This window comes from Pogoniulus pusillus, chromosome Z, assembly GCF_015220805.1.
Source record: "Pogoniulus pusillus isolate bPogPus1 chromosome Z, bPogPus1.pri, whole genome shotgun sequence".
In the NCBI taxonomy this organism is placed as follows: domain Eukaryota; kingdom Metazoa; phylum Chordata; class Aves; order Piciformes; family Lybiidae; genus Pogoniulus; species Pogoniulus pusillus.
In genome coordinates, this window is record NC_087309.1 from 64,172,847 (window position 1) to 64,195,183 (window position 22,337).

The 22,337-nt window shown below is 35.5% G+C and overlaps 1 protein-coding gene across 1 annotated transcript in view; it reads left to right on the forward strand.

Moving 5' to 3' along the window:
- CNTLN (centlein) overlaps positions 1–22,337 on the forward strand; it is a 250,261-nt gene that overhangs the window by 200,769 nt on the left and 27,155 nt on the right. The window contains 5 exon segments of the mRNA XM_064140410.1: positions 8,760–8,924; positions 12,399–12,496; positions 14,205–14,331; positions 15,806–15,943; positions 16,530–16,715. Of these exon segments, the coding sequence (XP_063996480.1) occupies positions 8,760–8,924; positions 12,399–12,496; positions 14,205–14,331; positions 15,806–15,943; positions 16,530–16,715 (714 nt within the window).

Consider the following 22,337-nt stretch of genomic DNA (forward strand, 5'->3'; position numbering starts at 1 on the left):
CTTCCTTTCTTCCTTTCTTCCTTTCTTCCTTTCTTCCTTTCTTCCTTTCTTCCTTTCTTCCTTTCTTCCTTTCTTCCTTTCTTCCTTTCTTCCTTTCTTCCTTTCTTCCTTCCTTCCTTCCTTCCTTTCTTTCTTTCTTTCTTTCTTTCTTTCTTTCTTTCTTTCTTTCTTTCTTTCTTTCTTTCTTTCTTTCTTTCTTTCTTTCTTTCTTTCTTTCTTTCTTTCTTTCTTTCTTTCTTTCTTTCTTTCTTTCTTTCTTTCTTTCTTCCTTTCTTTCTTTCTTCCTTTCTTTCTTTCTTCCTTTCTTTCTTTCTTCCTTTCTTTCTTCCTTCCTTCCTTCCTTCCTTCCTTCCTTCCTTCCTTCCTTCCTTCCTTCCTTCCTTCCTTCCTTCCTTCCTTCCTTCCTTCCTTCCTTCCTTCCTTCCTTCCTTCCTTCCTTCCTTTCTTTCTTTCTTTCTTTCTTTCTTTCTTTCTTTCTTTCTTTCTTTCTTTCTTTCTTTCTTTCTTTCTTTCTTTCTTTCTTTCTTTCTTCCTTTCTTCCTTTCTTCCTTTCTTCCTTTCTTCCTTTCTTCCTTTCTTCCTTTCTTCCTTTCTTCCTTTCTTCCTTTCTTCCTTCCTTTCTTTCTTTCTTTCTTTCTTTCTTTCTTTCTTTCTTTCTTTCTTTCTTTCTTTCTTTCTTTCTTTCTTTCTTTCTTTCTTTCTTTCTTTCTTTCTTTCTTTCTTTCTTTCTTCCTTCCTTCCTTCCTTCCTTCCTTCCTTCCTTCCTTCCTTCCTTCCTTCCTTCCTTCCTTCCTTCCTTCCTTCCTTCCTTCCTTCCTTCCTTCCTTCCTTTCTCTCTCTTTCTCTCTTTCTCTCTTTCTCTCTTTCTCTCTCTCTCTCTTCCTTTCTTCCTTTCTTCCTTTCTCTCTTTCTCTCTTTCTCACTTTCTCTCTTTCTTTCTTTTCTTTCTCTCTTTCTTTTCTTCCTTCCTCCCTCTTTCTTTCTTTCTTTCTTTCTTTCTTTCTTTCTTTCTTTCTTTCTTTCTTTCTTTCTTTCTTTCTATCTTTCTTTCTTTCTTTCTTTCTTTCTTTCTTTCTTTCTTTCTTTCTTTCTTTCTTTCTTTCTTTCTTTCTTTCTTTCTTTTTCTTTCTTTCTTTCTTTCTCTTTCTCTTTCTTTTCTTTTCTTTTCTTTTCTTTTCTTTTCTTTTCTTTTCTTTTCTTTTCTTTTCTTTTCTTTTCTTTTCTTTTCTTTTCTTTTCTTTTCTTTTCTTTTCTTTTCTTTTCTTTTCTTTTCTTTTCTTTTCTTTTCTTTTCTTTTCTTCCTTCTTTCCTTCCTTCTTTCTCTTTGTTATGTTTTCATATTTTTTTCCTGTCCTATAAGAACATGTAACTTTACGAGTAATGAGATTTGTTGGCATGGTGTACTCAGATGTTTTGCTTTTATGCATCAGTCTAAATAAAAAAAAAAAAATCCAAAAAATGCTCTGCAGACACTATTCCATCTTTTGTTGATGTCTGAAGCAGTTACAAATGAGATGTTTAAGTAATTATATAAAATTAAATGTAGAGTAACCTTTATAAACTGTGTTCTGTAAATACTGTATCCCACTTCTGAGAATACCTGTGATGTACATAATTTTTTTTATAATTTTGATCTGAGATTATTTTCTTACTTCCTCAAACCTTTGTATCTTTTAGATATGTTCCTCTAAGTTGACAGAAAATGGTCTTTAACACTTGAAAAGCTGACATTTGGGCAAACAAAAACAATATATAAAGAGGAGGCCAGAGCATGGGATATGGAACAGCTTTCCCCACAAGTATGAAATTTCTGCCCAATTATACTTGAGATGCTGAAGTATTTCAATAGAAAATGGTTCTCTCTCTAAAACAGATGGAAATGAGGAGAGGCTAAATTAATGTTTCACCATTCTTTCAACTGTTTTGTTGTTTTTTTCTTTATATATTATTTTAAAAATAATTTTCATTTTTTAAGCTATAAAGCTGTGTGCTTTGGAAATAACTGGGTAAATTTTTAAAAAGTTTTAAAATAGTCTCTAAAATAGCATTTTCATTTTGGTTTCTCTGCATTTTATGTGAGCTATGTGGAAAACAGATGGAAGCATTATTAATTTTTTCCCCCTATGAGTTTTAGTGTAGCATATTTGTATGTGTTATCTGAAACATATGAATACTTAGTATTGCTGCTGTTAAATTTGTAATGAGTTGTAGGGTTTGTGAAATTCCCTGACTGGCTCTCATGCAAGTAGTTCATTTGCAGTGCTTAGATGTGTTAAGATTAAGCAGGGGGAATATGGCAAGCACTATCCCTGACCCTAGATGAAAAATTCAAATTTCTAGCCTTATGAGTTTGCCCCAACTCTCATGTTTGATGAAAATCACATAAATCTTGTGTAAATAATGCAGTAAAATCTGGCTCTAGCTATAAAAGATTGCATGGGTTCCATGTCTCATATTGACAATTCTATAGTAAGTACAATGGTGTGGAAATCTTGGGGCAGATTCTACACATCAGGTGGAAATCTTTGCGTGTACATAGCAATACTTAGAGTGCACAGCCATGTTAGGTGTTGGAATACCCAAGTCAGCTTGCTTTTGTTTAAATAGTAATGCTGGGTATATGGAAACGTTGGTTTGGGACTCCAGATGCTCATTCACAACTGACTTGACAAAGTGTTTGTGAAATGTCTCTGGTAATATTTTAATTTTTAATTTAATTCTAGTAAATTTTATTTTAATGTATCATGTTGTCTCTGTGTAAATATTAATACTACACATAAGATAAAATAAGTGTGTGAGATACATTATAAAATGCTGTAATCTTAAACTTTTATTCTTTTTAAGAAATATGATTTTTTTTTAAGCTATGTAATTTTTATCCAGAAATGTTAAAGCCTTATAAGCAAGGTTCTGCACATCTGTATAGTCTGGCAGTTTGCATCTCAGTTCCTACAAAAATTAAAAGCACATAGTTATGGTAATATAATTGGTCTTAATTAAACTATTTCTGTAAGTCATGTTACATACATAGTTAACAATCCTTAACATGCCTTTGAAAGGAACAAAGTGCTGCATCAGCTTCAGTATGGAAGCCAGGTAATGTTCTTAATAGGTACAGAAATTCAGCATGGGATATGGCAACGTTTCCTTGTACAGAGTATAAGAAAATAAAAGCTGAAACATAATTGCTGCAGGTCAAACCTCTTATCTTTCAGCTGGTGTTATTGTTATACAGATGACACGTTTCAGAAGCATTTCCATCATACCAAAAATTGTTACCTGTATTTTTACATTTTTTTCCCCCTCACATTCCATAATTTATTTGAAAAAAAAAACAACCAAAAACAACAAAACAAACAAAAACAAACAAACAAAAAAAAACCCAAAACAAAACACCCAAAACTGAACATCAGTTTCATGAATTCTGTATTTGGGCTTGTCAGTTGTTTGTAAGAGCAGTTATTTTCTTTGAGAATTATTGCATCGGTTCATTTACACATAGATGTGTTCTGGTCTTGATCTCTTCTCTTAGCATTCTTTACAAAAATAACACAGAAAACAAAATATAAATAGACCTATTCACTATGATTTTATTGATTCAATTTTTTTAATTACTTTATAAGATTTATAAGAAAGAAGATATTATTTCAGATGTTGCCATACTACGCTTTTATAATTCGCAGAACAGATTTAGCTATAAATTAGTTATAGAATAGCTTGAATTATATAGTTACAAGTAAAACATTTGTTTATGAGGTGGTATTCAGCAAATAGGCCTTTATAATCTGTCATTACTTTGATCAGTACTAGCATGTGATTAAGCTGACATTCAAAGACTTTGATAAGGGTCTTTGTTAGTGATTACAACTGTACTGCCAATAAAACCTGAATTCATAATTTTTATGTGTGAACGGGCCATTCTGTAGGTGATAGTCTAAACACTGCCTTTGTACAGTTGATGAAGTGCAATTGTGTTACAGTAACATTATCAATAGGCCAACTGTGTTTTTTCCTTTAATAAAATACTTGAGATGAGAAATATACCTCTTATCTGCATGCTGATATCTGTATTTCTCTGCTGGGAACTAATTTAAACACTTCATGGGAGATTGACATTTTCAGTGTCTTAAACATCCTTAAAAGCTGCTTTGTACATTGCAAACCATAGTTAGTATGACCTCATAATAATGTAGCACACCTCAAGTGTCATGCTTGTCTTTACTATGCACGTCGGAGCTGTGTTCATCTATAGTAGACACCTGCACTTCAAGGAATTTTTTTTTCTTGATAGGCAATTAGCAGTAATTAGGAAGATTCACTTCAGTAAGATGTCAACATGAGATTGTTTTAAAAAGTTGAATGTCAGTGGCTTTAAGAGAGGGTTTTTTTTTCACTGACACATGGATATTGCATGTGAAACATGAAATGTTAATTTAACTTTTCTGCTTATTATTCATGCACAATATTATTTTGTCATTCAGATACTACACTGACAGAGTGCAAAGGGTGTTAAAATAGTACTGCTAGAATAAAAAGAAGATTAATCTACCATTGGCCAATTAGCCAAAGGGTACTTAATGGTCTCTAAAGGCTACTGAAGTCTAACAACTAGCTGAAGCGCTGGCAAAAAGTCCTCTATATTACCTTCACTTACTTGACGTTTTGTGAAACAGTCAGTTGTTGATAACTGCACTTGGGTGAAAAAAATCATAACTCAGCAATACAGTAGATTTCAATAAAATTTCAGAAAAATAAAAGACATAACTTTTACATTTAAGAACTTTTTCTTGCTTTCTAAGTTCCTTGTTTCAGTTTAGGGATAGGATATTAAGTGACAAAAGATTTCCGTTTCGTGGTTTGTCTTCACATCTGGAATACTAAATAATCAATCAGAAAACTTGCATGAAAAAAACTTCCGCTGAAGATTTGGAGTTATTTGCCTTTTCTTCACATGATCACATTATATATGCAGCTTTTTAGTCTGTTGCTTCTGTCTTGGTATTTTCAGGTAGATACATACCATCTGATGTTTTCTTTTGTTTTTTTTTTCCTATGACACATCAGGCAGAGGTTGGCTTTGATTCAAGAAAACAAAACAAGGTCAAGATTAATGGGATTGACTCAATACACATTTCCTTGCATATTGTAAATAGGTTTATCATTATGTTCTAAGAACATTTGATGGAGTGTGCAAAATCATAAATACCTATCTCTGGGGCTGCAAATAATGCAAATAAGCTTTGAAAAGTTCTTTCATGGTTTATGTGTGCAACAGGTGTTGCTCAACTTGTTTGTTTTTTTGTGATTAAGCTAAAGCTGTGAGGAAATAGCATTCTGATTTAAATTTCCAGATTAGCAGTGTTAGATTTTAAAATAGAACTTGGCAAAGAAGCCTTACATATAGTGAATATAATTTATTATCTGCAGTTGGAAGGTTTCTTAGGGAAGAAAAAAGTAATTCGTTGACTCCAGGTTTCTTACATGCTTCTCTACGCCCATCATAATTTTTGTGTCTGCCAAGATTTTAAGAGGAGGAGATTCATAGCAAATATGATTTTACGCATGTGAAGATATTTATATCAGTTATAGCTGGGTTAAAAAATGGGTACTAAAATAACATTATGTAATTGCTTAAAGAGGCTTTCAAGAATATATTATTTGTATCCTATTTTACATTTTTTCCTAGAAATGCATTCTTTATAATACATTCTGCAATTATAAATATATGAGATCAAATACCGCAGTGGCAATGCAGTGTCAGGCACCACCGACAGGAATGCCAGTTGCAGTACGAGGATGACTGACATAAACTGATCTAGAAGCTCCTCTCAGGGTTGTTGTGATGCCAAGGAGCAATAGGCGATTTGAAGAGCTTCCTGCATTAATCCCCTTAGCCTTCCATATAGCTGTTTTTCTGATCTAACGGCTTATGGTTAAAAACCCTGCTGAGTCACAGAAAGTTTTACACTGATTACACACAAACTGAGATTTCATTAGTTGTCCTTTTGTATACAGCAGAACACAATGCCATGGGTATCCCATGAGCAAGGAGATTAAGACAGATGAATATTGTATCTATAAACATCTCCTAAGCCAAAACACTCTGGAGAAGGGCAACAGACAAAGGCTGTTCTGTCATGGAGAAACAGTGGTAGCATGCCTTTACCAAAATCTGGTCCAGCTGGTGTCAAAGATTCTACCTTCTGTCCTCTTCTCCTGGAGTAAATCCTTTTAATGCTGTCACTCAGGAGTTGTGTGCACAGTGGCACACACAGATAAAAAAAAAGAAAAAAGAACAAAAGATTCTGCCTAAAACTTTGCGAGTGCTGAGGTACTGCAGTTTAATGAACTTGCTTCTTAAGTAAATGCAAGGACTAGCATTTAGGCATAAATACCTTGCAAGGGCAGGGAGGCCTTTTCTCATATCCTATATAGATTTACCTAGAATTTTCACAGGCCCCTTCAGTTTGTTGCAAATAGAAGAATAACACAATGTAATAGCCGACTCTGTAGCATTGTCTACATTGTCTTCAGAGAACCTTCTTTGGATCTGTGATCACATTTATATGTCTGTCTTTGCCTACTTTTGCAAGTTGGGAGGTGTTTGTCATGTACATCATATACTCCTTTCACTTCATCCTTCTAGTTCTGATGTTTTTCCCGGAATTTATGTAAATTCATGTATTAAACATTTTTCTACTTCACTTAAGTAAATTCTACAACCAATGTAGTGCTGTCCTCTTTGGTAACTATCCCATGAAAGCCCTTTCTCTTTCAATATATTTGCTGTAGTTCTGGGGGAAAAGGCTGCTGCAATCATTGCATTTTAGTCCAGATGCATTTTGGTGACAGCAGGAGCTTAAGAAACTTCTGACAGTCAGGAGCTATCTTGGGAAGATATGAGGATATTTCTAATTTTAATCAGAGATATTGATCTAGCTATGATTTTTTTTCTTGTCTTTTTGTGAATAATTTATTATAGAGACACTGAATCATGAAATTGTACATGCAGAAATATTGGCTATACTGGACAATTAACCTAATCCTTACCTCTTTCTGTACTGTATCTTTCTGTACTATTACTTTCTGCTTATTAAAGCAGTCTGGCTGTGTTAATTGTGAGAATAATACATCAGATTAAGGAATAGCCAATTAGAAAATTAACACTATTTATCTCTTGTTCAATAATGGCACCAAAAGAGAATGGAAAGATTAAACCCTTTACTAAGAACAGTACATATTTCAGATACATATGTAAACTGCCAATTGGCTTTAATAAATGCACTTCTGTGAAATGCTGTTGGAGTTTTTAATTATAATTACAGGGTGCATTTTCTTGTGCCCATGAATGTTTTTAAAGCTAATGCAGAGCAAGCCCCTTCATGTCATTCATAATGGAAATAAACATGACAATAAGTAATTTTATTTGCTCATATATGTGATCTTCAAAAGATTGATATGGAAATGCATGTGTTTAAACACACATGTATGTGCTTTTGTTCTAATAACATTAAACTGTTAGCCATTTCTGAGTTACAGGCTTCTTCACAATGGGAGTTTTTTTCTATTTGAGTAATTTCAATACTATGCTGTTCTTTATGTTAAACTACTAGTATTATAGTCTTCTTTAGAATAATAAGGTAGTACTTCTGTTCAGGAGCAGGGGGTTGTTAGGCCATTGGTGGCTGTCAGATGACTACAGATTGATGAAAGTTAACCAGTAGCACAAAGATTATTTAGTTTCCCTTTTGGCAGAACAACATTCAGTATTATTTAGATTAAAAGAAATATTTTATTTAAAATATTAGCTCTGCAAAAGGAGTACATGAAATATATTGTTCCAAAGATTGAGTGAGTCTTGTCAGTTGTCAATCAAGTGCAACAAGACTGAGAGTTTGTTTGCATGTTATTTATTTGAACTAAATCCCTAACAAGCCTCATCTGCTAATTGGACTTAGCATTTATGTTGCTAAATGAGAAGTGTTTTGGCTGCAGTATAGGGTGGTAAGACCTACCCAGTGGAATAAACAACTAACATCTGTTATCCTGTCCTGCTCCAGCTTGGCTTTTACCACTTAAGTACTTCAGCCCTAGAGTCAAGGTTATGAAATATGTGGTTCACTGGCTATGCTGCATATATGTGAAAGGGAAGAAATAACACAATGTGAGTAAAGTCCAGTTAACCAGAAGATACTTAGTGCAGTTGGTCCACTTTCCTTTAACCTGCACAAGCCCTACAAATATCAAAACAAAAGCCAAGTCAAGGCTGAATGTTTTATAGCAGGTGTCAACATAGCAATTCAAGTGAGCTTACAGTAGTCACCACTAAAACAGATTTGACACTTAACCACCTCTAATATGCATTGGTTTCTGAGATGCCTTGATATTAGCTGATGTTCTGTGCAGAAAAAAATGTTGAATCCTAGAGAGGCTCTACATAAACAGGCTTCAACAGCAGCTACAGTTACAGTTTTGTATAATTTTTGCCTGTCTTGGTAAAAATAGCGATGTATATGGTCAAAATTGAGTTAGCTTGCTTTTTAAAGAACTTGCTTGTGTATAATGTTAATTGTCTTCTCTTTCCTGCTGGACATAGTATTGTGAACTAGAGGATTCAACCAACAGCTCTACAATATAATTGCAGATAATACATACTGTTACATTCCTCTTGATTTCTGAACCAGAAAAAACATCTCATACAATGAAGCAGAAATATTTTTAGGATGCAATTGTGACTATTTCTTCTGTTTGTGAAACAGTTGCTGACCTCCAAACTGGCCAGCTGGCAACAGGAGAAGGAAGATTTACAAAGAAAATTGAAGATGAGAGAACATCTGTCTCAAACTGCTAGCAAGAGTGAAGCCACACTCACTCCTTCAAAGAACATTGATTCAGAGATGAGACAGCGACAGTGCAAACTAAAGGTGATAGAACAGATTATATAGTGCTAAGCATAACACATATAAACATGTCATCGGTTGAGTTGAATCTGCAGCTGATAATACCATGCTGCTGTCATGCCAGCTTCAAAAGTGCTGACTGGAGTGAAGTATTATGGGGCTTGAAGTTCAAACTGTAACATGAGAGGCTTCTTGTTCCAGTTGCCGTTCTTGGTTTCCAGGTTAAGGGTATGGATCTTTTCCACTGAGCTGGCTGTGGGTCGGAGAGCAGGGGAGGTCACTGGCTTCTCCTGATACTTCTGTATTTCACTGCACTTTTCTGCAAGTAGGCTAAGGTGAATCTTATCATCTCATTGAGTTCTCTTTGTCTCAGTGCAAATTTTTTTTTTTTAATGTTATTTTCCCTCCCATCCTCCCATCTGTGTACAGAGAGGGGAGCTTGTGAGAACAGCCTGTGTATAGAGAAGGGAACTTGTGAGAGAGACCTGTGCTAAGCCAGGACATTTCATAACTGGGTCAAGCAGATAAATGTATACTTATATGTGAATAACATATATATATCTCAGATAGTGATTATCAGCTTAACTTTTAGACAACTTTTGATGTTAAGCAGAAATGTAGGCATAAACAGCAGAAATGAAAGTTACAATTAAAACATTTTTTTGCAGATCAAATATGTGAGATAGAGGTTAGGCATGCTTTCAGTTATGCTAATTATGATGATTAAATACATCGTGTTGGAAAGTGCTGTGGAATTACTTTAATGAGAATTCTGTGGATTCCTTATTTCCTTAAAGAAGGACGTAACCAATAGGTATCTGTGAAAGGGGAGCACAGAGTCTGAGCAGATGAGGGCAGCTCCTGTAATATGGCAGTGCTATGTTACCTCTGTTCACTACTATTCTAGTTGTCAAGGAGACACTTTTTTAATTGCTATTATTTGTATATTTGTAGATTATCTGATAGGAAAATATCAACTTGTTGATGATAGTATTTCTCTGCTGTCAGTCTCTACTGATTCTGTAACATGGGTGATGTAAATGCTGGACTGTGTTGAACTGAGAGCTTTCTCAGTAGGTGGTCTGGCTCAAATACGTATTAATTCTTCCTCTCAAAGAAAGAAATATATATACAACAGAATGTCTTGAAATTGTTGGGTTTTGTTTGTTTGGTTTTTTTTTCCCCCATCATTTTGTGATTAATATATGAGGAAAGAGAAAAGGTCAAAATGGTATGATTTCTTGCTGGTAGAAGAAACAGCAAACTAGCAAGCCAGCTGCCAGAGGATCAGCTGGGACAAAAGGCCATGTTACAATGGTGACACAGCTGGCTCAGGCTCCCAGTACTAGATTACCTGAGATGTGGTAGTGCTCAGACCCCTTAACTGTGGATAAAAATCATGGTTGTTACAGGTTTTGGCTATAGCACAGTGGATGCATAACCTAATACCTGGATCTAAATTCAGGTATTAGTACAGGTAGTCCAGATAGATAAAGGGAGGCGAGGAGAAGGAAGCAGCTGTGAAAAAGCACATAACTTGATCTACTTTAATTATGAGAAAGAGATCTTGAAATTACATACTCCTGAAATCACCTACTCTGACTTCTTGAGTGTTGATTTTTAGATTTGGGGTTGATGGATCTGCTTTTGTTGCTGGCAAATGCTAATTTCTGTTAATTATGGTTGTTCCTTTCAGATTAGTGTCCTCATTATCTAGAAACCTATTAGTAAATTGATCTATGAAATTAAGAAAAAAAAAATTAGGGGTTTGTGGGGTTTTGTGGTTTGTTTTTTGGTGTTGTTGTTTTTTTGTAAAATATTCTTAAGATTAATGCTCATACTAGAAGCCTGCTTTACCTGTGACATGTGAACTGCAAAATACATTGCTGAAGAATCAAAGGGCTTTTTTGTTTGTTTGTTTGTTTCTGCAGCAGAGGAAATGTTTAGTAAGCATATATAAATCTTATGTCAGAATACTAGCCTGACTTCTAACTCCATCTGAAAGATGTATTATATTTTTAATGTAAAAAAATCAACCACTTGTCAAAACTACATTATGAATAAACAAAATCCATGACCTCAAATCCAGATTAGTAGAGTAGTTTCACTGGTTACTGAACTGGATGAGAGTTCTGACTAGAAGGGCCTCAAAAGCTTCTTAACTCAAGTTACAAAAATTGTTAGCCTTATTTTGACCTAAATATTTTGATGAATGATTTTTTTTTTTTTTTTTTTAAATTAAGTCTGGGAAGTAATTTTTAGCAGAAGTTGGCAGAAGTTTTTTTACTATTGTTCCAGGGTATCTAGCAGACACGAAAATGAGATACAAAGTTATTATCTTAAATGTCCGTACAAGGAAGCAGCAAATGCCTTCCTAATATTTCAAAATCTCTAACTACCAGGGCTTGTTAGTTATTTTTTTTTCTTTCAGAGCTATCTTCACAGTGTTTATTTATGCTGTACATAATGACTCCTTGTGTCTTTACCAACCAGAAGAAATGTGTTAAGTGTGGGTGTTGAATTTGGAAACAAAATACCGTAAGCATGTCTGACTGAGCATGTGCATGAAGCTCATGCTCAACAACAGGTCTCAGGAAAAGTGGGAATATTCTGCTAGTATGCATAATTTTAACAATTTTCTGGTTATGGTTCACATTATAATAATAGCAAATAGACTAGACACATTATTAAGAATGGTATTTCACATTTAACTATGCACACAAGAATGTATACTCCCCTTGAGGTGCACAGAGTTTTGTACAATACTCCCATTAATGTTAATAGGCCTTACAAGTCTGCACTGAGCAAAGAAATTCTCCTGAACAATCTTTGTTTACAACATGTCTGATCACTTATTTTTTTATACATAGTGAGTAAAAAGCCAACAATTGTGTCATTCTCCTCAACTTGGGTTGCACATGCCTGAAAGTGCATATCACACTTCTCTTATTCAAATGCAGGGTTTGTGCTAGCATGGCCAAACGGAAATGTCTTTATCTCGTGCATTGAGTTTCAAGGGATGCAAACCTCTGGTAGATTTGTCTTACATTTCTAAATGCACAGTATGGAAGAGACTACTGGAAATTGTTGCTCTCTAGATGTAGGTCCCTCGTGCTGTAAAACTGTGTCGCTCAAGGATGTAGTTCAAATACAGAACCAATTTTATTTCTGTCTCTCCTGTTACCTTTTCATCTGGCCGTGCTATGCAAAGAGAAAATGTGATCCTGGTAGGCGCAGTGGGCTTGTAGGTATCATGGGAAACATCTATTAATCACGCGTTATTAGAGCAGTGTAAAAGTGCTGAATTTGATAGTATTTTACAAGGAATATACTTCTGCTTAAGACTTTTTTTTTTTTTTTTTCCTTTTTGCACCAATTCTTTTTTGAGAACACTCATGAAACAGGTGGAAGCTCACATGGTCCGCTGTTTAAAATTAATTTACTGCCTGTTGTGATATTCAGTCTACTTTGTTTATTCTTTAATATTTTTCAACATAGAATTCGAATAATGAAATCACTAAGCAACTGACCACCATTAAGTCACTAAAAAAAGAAGTTCAGGAGAAAGAAGAACGGATTCGGGAACTGCAAGCTAAGTACGCTCACTTTTCTATCTATTGTGTTTGGTGCCACCCGGTGGCAGCTGTATCGTTCTTGCAGTGTGAACCATTTTAGAATGGATTTTTAAGATCGTGTTTGATTCTTTTTCTTTCAAGCCTGCAGACTGTTAGGATTTTTTCAGAACCTGGAGCAGTGCATGCTAAAATTTGGTTTTGTTTAAAACGATGAGTAATTCGCTTGCTGCAGTATCTGTATTACAATAAGCACACCTTAAATCAAAACTCAGACTCTGAAGAAGTCTGTTTTGTCCTTGATGTAAGCCTAAATGAATTCCTCAGCACTGTTAAATACACTCTTTCAAATACAGTAATTCTTTGCCTAGGGGCTAAGAGACATGTCAAGGTTCAGATGCTTAAACAAGATTAATTATCTATTCATATTCATATAGAGTTCAAAAGGACAGTTGTGTTTGTTTTCATTTGAATTGATTTGGGTTTACTACTGATTCTGAAATTCTCATGTATTGCTGTGAAGCATAGAACTAAGATTTTTATTTTACCTACTTCAACTGATAACAATACCGTTCTTCAATTATGTTACTATTGTCAAGATAAAGCTACTGGTATATCTGTAAATTTCTTGCCTTCCCAGAATTTAACTCCCCTAAGCATTCTAATTTCTTTATTCTCTTTTTATTGAAAGAATGCAGTTTACTTTTCTGAAATTGCATCATTTTAAAAATAGAAAACTCGTTATGTGGTTAAATTGTGTGCATTGTGTATATTTAATTTCAAAGTGGAACTGATTCTTTCCACCGTAGTACTTAAATTTAAAATAGAATTATTTGTTGTCATGCCTCCCTTTTATAAAAAAGGATACTATTTTTTTATAAACTGTAATATGTAACCACCAAAATAGTATGATATTATAAATGTGAAATAGATGGGGGAAATGTAATATACACTGTTTTCCTGGTGTTATTTTCATAGTATCTACAATGCTCTATTCCTGAATATATTACCAACACACATTTTGATTTCATAAAATAAAAATAAGTCTGAACATAATCAGGTGTTACTTCTAATTATTTAATATATTAATTTGTATCATAAAGATGGAAGCACTATATAAGGCAAAAGCAGAGATTGTGTTGTAGTGTGTGGGAGTTTCTTTTCTGAGGACTGAAAGCTGATTATTATTTCTAGGTTTTGCAGGTTTTAGTAATTATTGTTTTATCTGACATATTTGCAAGGGTAGAGGTCTTTGATGTATTTCTGAGAATTGTTCAATTGGATAAAAGGAAACTTCCCCCTTTCACTTTCTTTTGAAAATAATTTTGTGCAAAATAGTGTTTGAATGGTACCTGCTTGAGACATCAAAGAAACTTGATTTATTAAATTTCATGTTCACTGTTATTTTTCCTTTTTTAAAATGATAGGTTAGGTATACTTTTTATGATTCCAGATCACACAACTTGAAGCATAAACCATAGCAAAAAAAAAAAAACAGAAATAAACTGCATATAGAGAAATAGGTCTGTTTAAGAAAAGACTTGAAATTAGTTTTAATTGTTGAAACTATGATAAACCGCAAGAACTGCATCAGCCTTCACTTTAAAAAATGTTCTAAAGCTATAGGAATGATAGTTTGTCTACTGCATTTATAATTTTTGGTTGTTTAAAATGCTTACATATTAACTATATTTTCTAACAGTGACATTGTGCATGACTTCTTTCCTTCTAGGGTTTCTCGGTTGGAGAGGGACCTTAATATGAAAAGACATTTGATAGAAGACTTAAGGTCTCGTCTAAAAGCAAGTCAACAAAATGAGGCAACCTCTAATGGTACCTTAGGAAATCTTGAGAGAAAGGTAGTTCTTTCTTGATATTGAAAGTGTTAAGAAAAGCAAATACTGGTGGATTTACAGAAGTTATTTCAGCATGCTGTGCATACTAAATCAATATATTGCTGTAAGCAAACAACATCCAGTTAATTTAAGGGTATAACTGCCTTCAGTATAGTTTGCTTGAAATAAGTATATGGTGATGGCTTGGATAGATTCAGCATAATTTACTGTATGTTCATAAGAGATATAATTAAATATTAAAGTGTTTGGACCACTGAGTTGTAGAGATATGCTGTAAGTAGTGAGATTTAGTTTTATGCACTGTAAGTTCATAACATACAGTCAACCTGAAACAAGGATGGTTTTACATAAGATATGCTGATAAACTCCATGCACCTCTCCTGGCTATAGTAGATATACGCTTTAATGTGTTGATCTGTTTTCTACTGCAACATTATGAATGATTCACAGTTAACTTAAAATAATTTTGTGTAGATAGAATTTAATTTCTGGAGCAAATTATTTTCTTCTGCAAATTTCTAGGACAATTTCACTGAATCTAGGAGAAGTTGTCTATGATTTGGCATATTTCTATATTATCCAACTAATATATTGCACTTTGGTCTCTGTATCACCAAAGTAGAAATAAACAATTTTTCCTATGTGGCATTGTTTTCCTAGAGTGTGGATGATCACAAGCAGTATCTCTGCTTGCAGTCATATAGCACTTTCAGCTCTAGAGAGAGCTACCCTCCATGCAAGGGTAAGGTGTAATTAAGAAATACCCAGCTGAAATGTGAAAGCATAAGCAAGGAAGATAAAGTATGAAACGAGAAATATCTGGGTTTGGTTTTAGGCAAAAGACTTAAAAGGGAATTATGTACTTCAGTGCTGCTCTGTATTTTGAGCACTGCATTTCCCAAATTTCAGAGAATCAAATTCTATATGTCAATCTGATTATTCCATGTGAAAAATTTTACAGCAGAAGATCAAAGAAATTCATTGTTACTAGATATTGTCAGAAAAACTTTGTGATTAATATTGCCAGGAGAGTGGAATGATTTCCTAGGAGCACTGCACTATCTCATTGTACCCCAGATCAGTGTTTGCATTGTATGGCAACATGATAAATATCTAAAAGGCTTTACAGACTATTAACTTGTAGACAGTCATAATTTTCTCAGCTCAGATTTAAATAATGTTTTTTACCTCTGATAGAAGAAAAGAGTGAAAGTTGTGCTTTCCTCCCTTTTTATAAGAGATTTCTCCATTTTTGAACAGTATTACATATATCTAAACAAACAGCACAAATAAGCTTTTTCTTCATATTCCATGTAAAGTCAAAACTTTACATGACAAGATCATGTGCACAATGTAATTTCATTTAAAAAGTTGCTTTAATCAAATAACTTATATAATACAGGCAAACGTAGTTTTGATTTTATTTTAATTTTTACATTTTGTATCTTAATAGTCAATTACTCTTTCCTTGTTTCAGGTAAAGTCACTGGCTGAAGACTGTTCAAACAAAAAAACTTCCATTGACTTGCTGAAACAAAGACTCAGTGAGGCTACAAAAGAGAAGTCTGAATATGAGCAGATGTACCGCAAGGCTAAAGATGAATTGGAGAAAAAGGTATTTTTGGAGTTGTGCTGGCTCCATTGTAGAATTTATTCACACATCAGATTTAAATGAAAAGTTGCAAGGCCATCAACTTGGATTTTTTAAATAGAAAAAAGGAAAAATTATCAGAGTAGTAGTAACATTTTTCTCTGATTTAATTCAGTCACATCAGCAAAATTTAGATGATGAAAGGAGACACATTCTCAAGTTGTGCCACGGGAAGTATAGGCTGGATGTTAGGAGGAAGTTCTTGCCAGAGAGAGTGATTTGCCATTGGAATGGGCTGCCCAGGGAAGTGGTGGAGTCACCATCTCTGGAGGTGTTCAAGAAAAGCCTGGATGAGGCACTTAGTGCCATGGTCTAGTTGATTGGCTAGGGCTGGGGGATAGGTTGGACTGGATGATCTTGGAGGTCTCTTCCAACCTGGTTGATTCTATGATTCTATGGCTCTATACTTTTCCCCCATGAAATTACATTTTATTTCTTGCAAGAAGAATGTTCTTTAATGGAAGGGAAGTTCCTTTGTTTGCCTGTGGCCTACTACAGCTACCTATCAGCTTTTATGGTATCAATGCTATTTTCTATGAATATATTTTAGGATCTCGAGCTTACCAATCTAGAGAAAAAAATCATGGAGTCTGAATGTGCCATGACTAAACTTGAGACTACTGCATCTCAACAACTGTGTGATTTGGCTAAACAGAGTGAACAAGCTTTGGAAACTGTACACAAAAAGCTGCTGCTCAACAAGGACAAAGTAGAAGAGTTCACGACATTTGTGAAGGTTTGAGTTTTAATTTATTTTTGAGTGTTCACCTAAATAAAGGTGACTGAGATCAAAAAATATATAAGATGAAGTAAGGCATTCCCCGTTCTTGAACAATCATGGAAGTTCTGGCATTGGCCTGGTGTTAGCTCCAAATTGATGTAAACAGGACGAAAGAGACAATGGCCATGGGTTCTGTCCTAGTCTTCCGCAGACTTCCATAATTTGTATTGGTCATCTTTTTGTATTTGGCTGCCAACGCACTTGTTCCCAAAGAAAAATGTCCTTAGTTGTATAGCAAATTACTCTGCAAGAAAACAAAGTAAAAAATTCCAACACATTTAAGGAAATAATTTGTACCTGTTGGCTACTGTGAATTAGCTCATTTTTCACGTGTGCTTTTTATCACAGAAATAATAACAGACCCTCCATAGTGCAAAATTGAGTTACTATAGTGCATCATGCAGCAGTACTGTGTCAGTGGTGTAGTATGAATCACTTCACTTCCGGCTGCAACTGGATAGGTTTAGACTGGACATCAGAAAAAAAAATTCACAGAAAGAGTGGTCAGGCATTGGAATGTGCTGCTCAGGGAAGTGGTTGAGTTACCAACTCTGGACGTGTTTAAAAGTTGTTTGGATGTAATACTTGGGGATATGGTTTAGGGTGAACCTTGTAGAGTAGGGATATCAGTTGGACTTGGTGATCTTGAGGGTCTTTTCCAACCAGAATGTTCTCGTGATTCTGTGATTCATCACAGTACTTCAGTGTGAAGTTTTACAGAACAGACTAATCAATTTCTTAACTTATTTTATATATATATATATATATATATATATATATATGTATAAATTATTTTTCTGAAATATCCACTATGTAACTGAGAATCACAAAGCCTCTTCAGTATGCGTCTGTATCAAGTTCAGTGTGTATCTGCAACATACCTACTTTCAGACAAGGTTATATCTTACTGATCTGTGGAACTATTCCACTTCTCTACTGTTCTTGGATTTCAGTGCAGGGGAGATGCTTTCGTATACAGTTGAGCCAGTCTGATTGCATCCCAAATAAAAGCAGGTGGTATTTGATGCACTCTAAACAGATGGCATTATAGTTGTAACTTCCTGCTGTAGACTGAATTTTAGTAACCTAGATACTTGTACATTTTACCCTTTTTCTGTCACCATTGGGTAACAAGTCACTCTACAGGGTAGTTTTCAGACTAATAGTATTGGCCAGAAACTATGCTGTATACAGATCAGTTGCAAAATTCACATCAACTTCACTAAGAGAAAAGATCGAAAATATTAAATGCACTTCAAAAAACTAAATTCAAAGACTTAAAAAATATTTCAGTTGAAAATGATGATTCACTTTCATGAAAAATCTACATTTTGCCTTTTTCATAGCCCTTGGGAAAGCGGCATAAAGCTGATCAGAGTGCTCTGTGGTTCAAGTATTACCTTGCCTATTCTTAAGTAAGGTGAAACGTGCTTTCCTCTAATACAGAAAAAGGAAGAAATTAGAGTTCTTTCATTGCTGCATGCACATTTTTGTCTGAGTGTGGAGAAGCCTGGTTTAATACAATGCATTACCTTTTTTTTTTTTTTTTTTTTTTGTTAAATACTCCTATGTAATTAGTGGCAGAGAGATGCAATTCAATCTCCATTCATCTGCTGCGAGTTTTGGAGTGATTTCATTGAATAAACTGCAATAGCAACTCTAGACAAATGACATAAGCAAGGGTTCGTACTATCTATCAATATTTTTGCATATTTCTGTAATAACAGCTTTGTCAAAAAATAGAATATAAGAAAGTAAAAGAGCTCCAGTTCTCAAAAGTAGCTGTGATGAGGTAAATCACCTATTAGCAACTATTGTAATTCTTCATTCATTGCTGAATGACTGCTTGTCTGTTAGTTACCACAAATATGCATTGGCATTTACATGGTCATACCTTATGTAAAAAGAATGTTAAAATGCATTTTCTCTATAAATAATAATAACATTTACCTAATAAAACTAAATATGTTGGGGTTTCCCTGGATGAAAGAATATGCATATATATTTCCAGTAACATTTTTGCCGACCAGAGTTCCTCCTACAGAGATTTTTTTTAAAATAAAGGTGCTGTCTCTAAGTCAAATATTGATGAACAGGGACTTCCTCAGTAGACTGCTTTGATTAGTTAGGTATTAAATCTTTATGGAAAAAAAAGGGCTATGAAATCAGATTTTATACATGGTACACCACTGTAAAAAATACAGTTGAAAATCCTTGGCATTTCAGTGGAGCTCAGTAGTACATCAAGTAAATCCTGTTAAAGTGCCTCTTACATGTCTGCATAGCAAGATTGAGATGGCACAGTAAGTAGCAGTACTCTTTCCTTCACCAGCTCATCCTTTGAAGTTTGGTCTGTCTCATTTCTACTCTCTCCTTCCAGTAAGCTGTCAGTTTTCCCCTGACCTTGGTTCTCAAGTTTCAGTAATTCAGATAAGTTTTTCTCTATAGAGATAAAATATAAACTCTCTCTTGCTTAACATATTTATATGACCCTCTTATCTTTTTGCTCAATTCCCATCACTTCACAAGCCTTACTGTTTTCCTGAGTGCAAGCCTAACCTTTCCCTCATTAATCGAATTGAATGCAGTTATGTTTTATAGGAGCTCCACGTCTCTCACAACTTTGTGTAGTTCTTTTCTTAACATACAACAGTTACATTGTTTTAATATGGCTAAATAATAGCTACAACTAATAATAGGACAACCGAAAAACTTCAGAGAGGAGAGTGGCTCTTTTTATAGCAGACACTGTTACTTGCCATTAGAGTTATTGATACCATTTGAATCAACAGACTAAAATTGTGAAAACTGGGAGAGAGGTTTCTGATAGAAGCCCAATATACACTACAGGATCATTTGGAGAACATGATGAGTGACTGCTTAAGCACATATTTGTACTGAATAATAAAGCCTTGCATTGCTATGGGAAGCCCAGTTTGGGACACTTAGCAACTAGAATGTAAAATTTAGTAACATCTTCGAAAAATGGTGGAGGAAATGATTGTAAAGCTGCTTTATCCAATATGTTACAAATCATTATTTGACTTATTTTTGTTGGAGTGTGATATAGGCATCAGGTGTTATGTCCTGAATTACATTTAGTGAGAACCAGTTGGGCACCTGAAATAAACTGATGCAGAGCAGTGTACTTCTCCAAAGCTTTTTTGCAGAAGCTTGTCCAGGCATGATCCCCTGCTCTTCCTTCCCCTTAGTTGGGGTGGGGAGCAATTCAGGAAAGAAGGTAAGGGCCTGTGTTGTGGAGGGCCCATAGGCCCAAAATTAGACTTATTTCATGCCTTGCCCTGCCTGGACATGTTTTTTCTGCCCACATCAGAGGTAAATATGTAAAGGAAGCACAAAGGGGCACAATAGACCTGGTGCCATAAAGTGTGGCCTGCCCAGGGCCCCTGATTGTGTAAGGTGGTTGTATAAGCTCACATGCCCAGCTCATTTTTACCGGGTGCCAGGCCCATGCTATCCCCATATTTAGGAGGTCCAGGCTTGTGGATTTTGCCTATTATGGTAAGGTTGGCTAACTGCCACGCTGATTGGTCATTCTAGTGGCCAAGGGGCCATTAATCTTGGCCAACATTTGATAAATAGAGATACACAGGAAAACAATGTTCTTGCTCACTCACTCTCATTTATTATGCTTAAGCCTGCCTGTATCTCTGGAGCTCAGTCTCCCATGCAGCCATGCACCCTGTTGCACACCCGCTGCCTTATCATTGCCTGATAAGCTCCACTGACACCAAGTTACCAGGAAGCAGACCCTGGATTGTCTGCACGAGATTGGCCTATATGGTCAGCATGAGATTGTGACTGAGATTGCATGGCATCATGTTCCTTCTGCACCTGAGGTCCTGCCTAAGAATCCCTGGATAGAGTGTCCAGAAAAAGCCAGGAGACAAGGGCAGAGATTGCATCCTCTGGCAGGAGAACGAGGTCAGAGACTGTCCTTTCCCCTGAAGCTGAGAGGATTCCAGCCTCAAAGTCCACAGGCAGACTTGCCTGAAGATCGGACACTTATAATAGGCTGTGACGTAGCCCTGGAGAGTGATTGATAATTAATAAGAATTTGTAAGTAAGTGCTTTAATGCCTCCGTAATTTCTATTGCCTCCTGCTATTGTAGAAAGAGCTTCAGCTCACCTGCTGGGCAAACAGCATATTGACTCCAAGTGGTATTTGCTGTGGGGAAACTCCTCTCTCTGTTTATTGTTTGAATATTTGCTAGTTATTAACAAGTTACTGTTTGATATTATTTCTATAATGTCTTCCATAACCATGTAGAACAGATATTAATATTAAAATTCAGTGGTTGGGGGTGGTGAGAATTCAGAATATTGAAGATAATACATTATATCTTTTTATAGAATATCCTCTCACACCAATTAATTTCTCCCTTCTGCCACATATGGCGTAGACGGCAGAATACTCTTCTGCGATAGCCTGGAGACACCAAGTCTGAGGACCTAACTTGCCCAGACTTGTTTTCCTCTTGTTCATAACCTGTGCTTTCCCAAATTTGGATAAAGCAAGTCCCCAGTTTCCCCTAATGTAGTTAGTTTTGGCAGAGTGCCATTCTGATTGGTGAATTTCTGTGGGCAGATGGAGCTATGAGACTCAGGCGACTGATAAATATGAGCAAAGTTGTAAACAACTTTGTCATGCCTTGCCTCATTTTTGCCTTGTCTTATTTTGCCTTTGCTGTGCCATGCTTTGGTTTGCCTAACTAAGCTTTGCCTAGAGGACCAAGAAGCCTTGTTGCTGTTTCAAACCAGCTTTGCTGTGTAAAAACAAGCTTTGATGCTTCAAGCTTGTCTACCTGGAAACTTTGCTGTGCCTCAGTTTACCAGGGAGAGGTATTAAGTGACTTCACACCATAGGCAAGAGTCATTGCCAGAAGCTGCCCAAAACCCATGGCCAGCCTCAGCATGAATTGAATGCGATAAGTTGTTCCTAGCTGGAGAACTCACTTACAGAGACCTCACCATAGCCTACATGGTGAAAGAGGGCAGGTTATTGCCACAGAGCAAGGCATCGTCCTTGCCTGCACACCTGCAAATCAACATGAGAAGTTCAGAGCCCTGGAAAGGACACTGTCTTCCCGAAAAGGGATCCAGACCAGGTCAGAGTCTATGCAAGCTCCAACACCCTGACAGAGTCCTGGGGAAAATCTGAAGGCCTCCAATGGGTACCATACCAACGACAGCACCCCTCCAAGTGTCTTGGGTACTGTCTGGAACACTAATACAGCCCCAGAAATCCAGAGATACTATTTTGTGAGTAAATATTCTAAAAAGCCTCTTTGCTTTGGTTCTGTTTACTCTGTAACTGCCTTCTGCTTTAGCAGAAAGGAGCCTCTCGAGTCCCCCTAAAGGGCAAATGGCATATTGTACCGCAAGAATCTCTTCTCAAAAGCTTACTGTTAGTATTTGCTGGGTTTGCTAAATTGTTTGAAATTGTTTGGTACCGCCTTATGCACTGTACATATTTTATAATCTATTTGCAAAACTGAGCATAAACCCCCTGTAATTAAGTATAGCAATTACTTTAATAAGAATATTAATACTTTT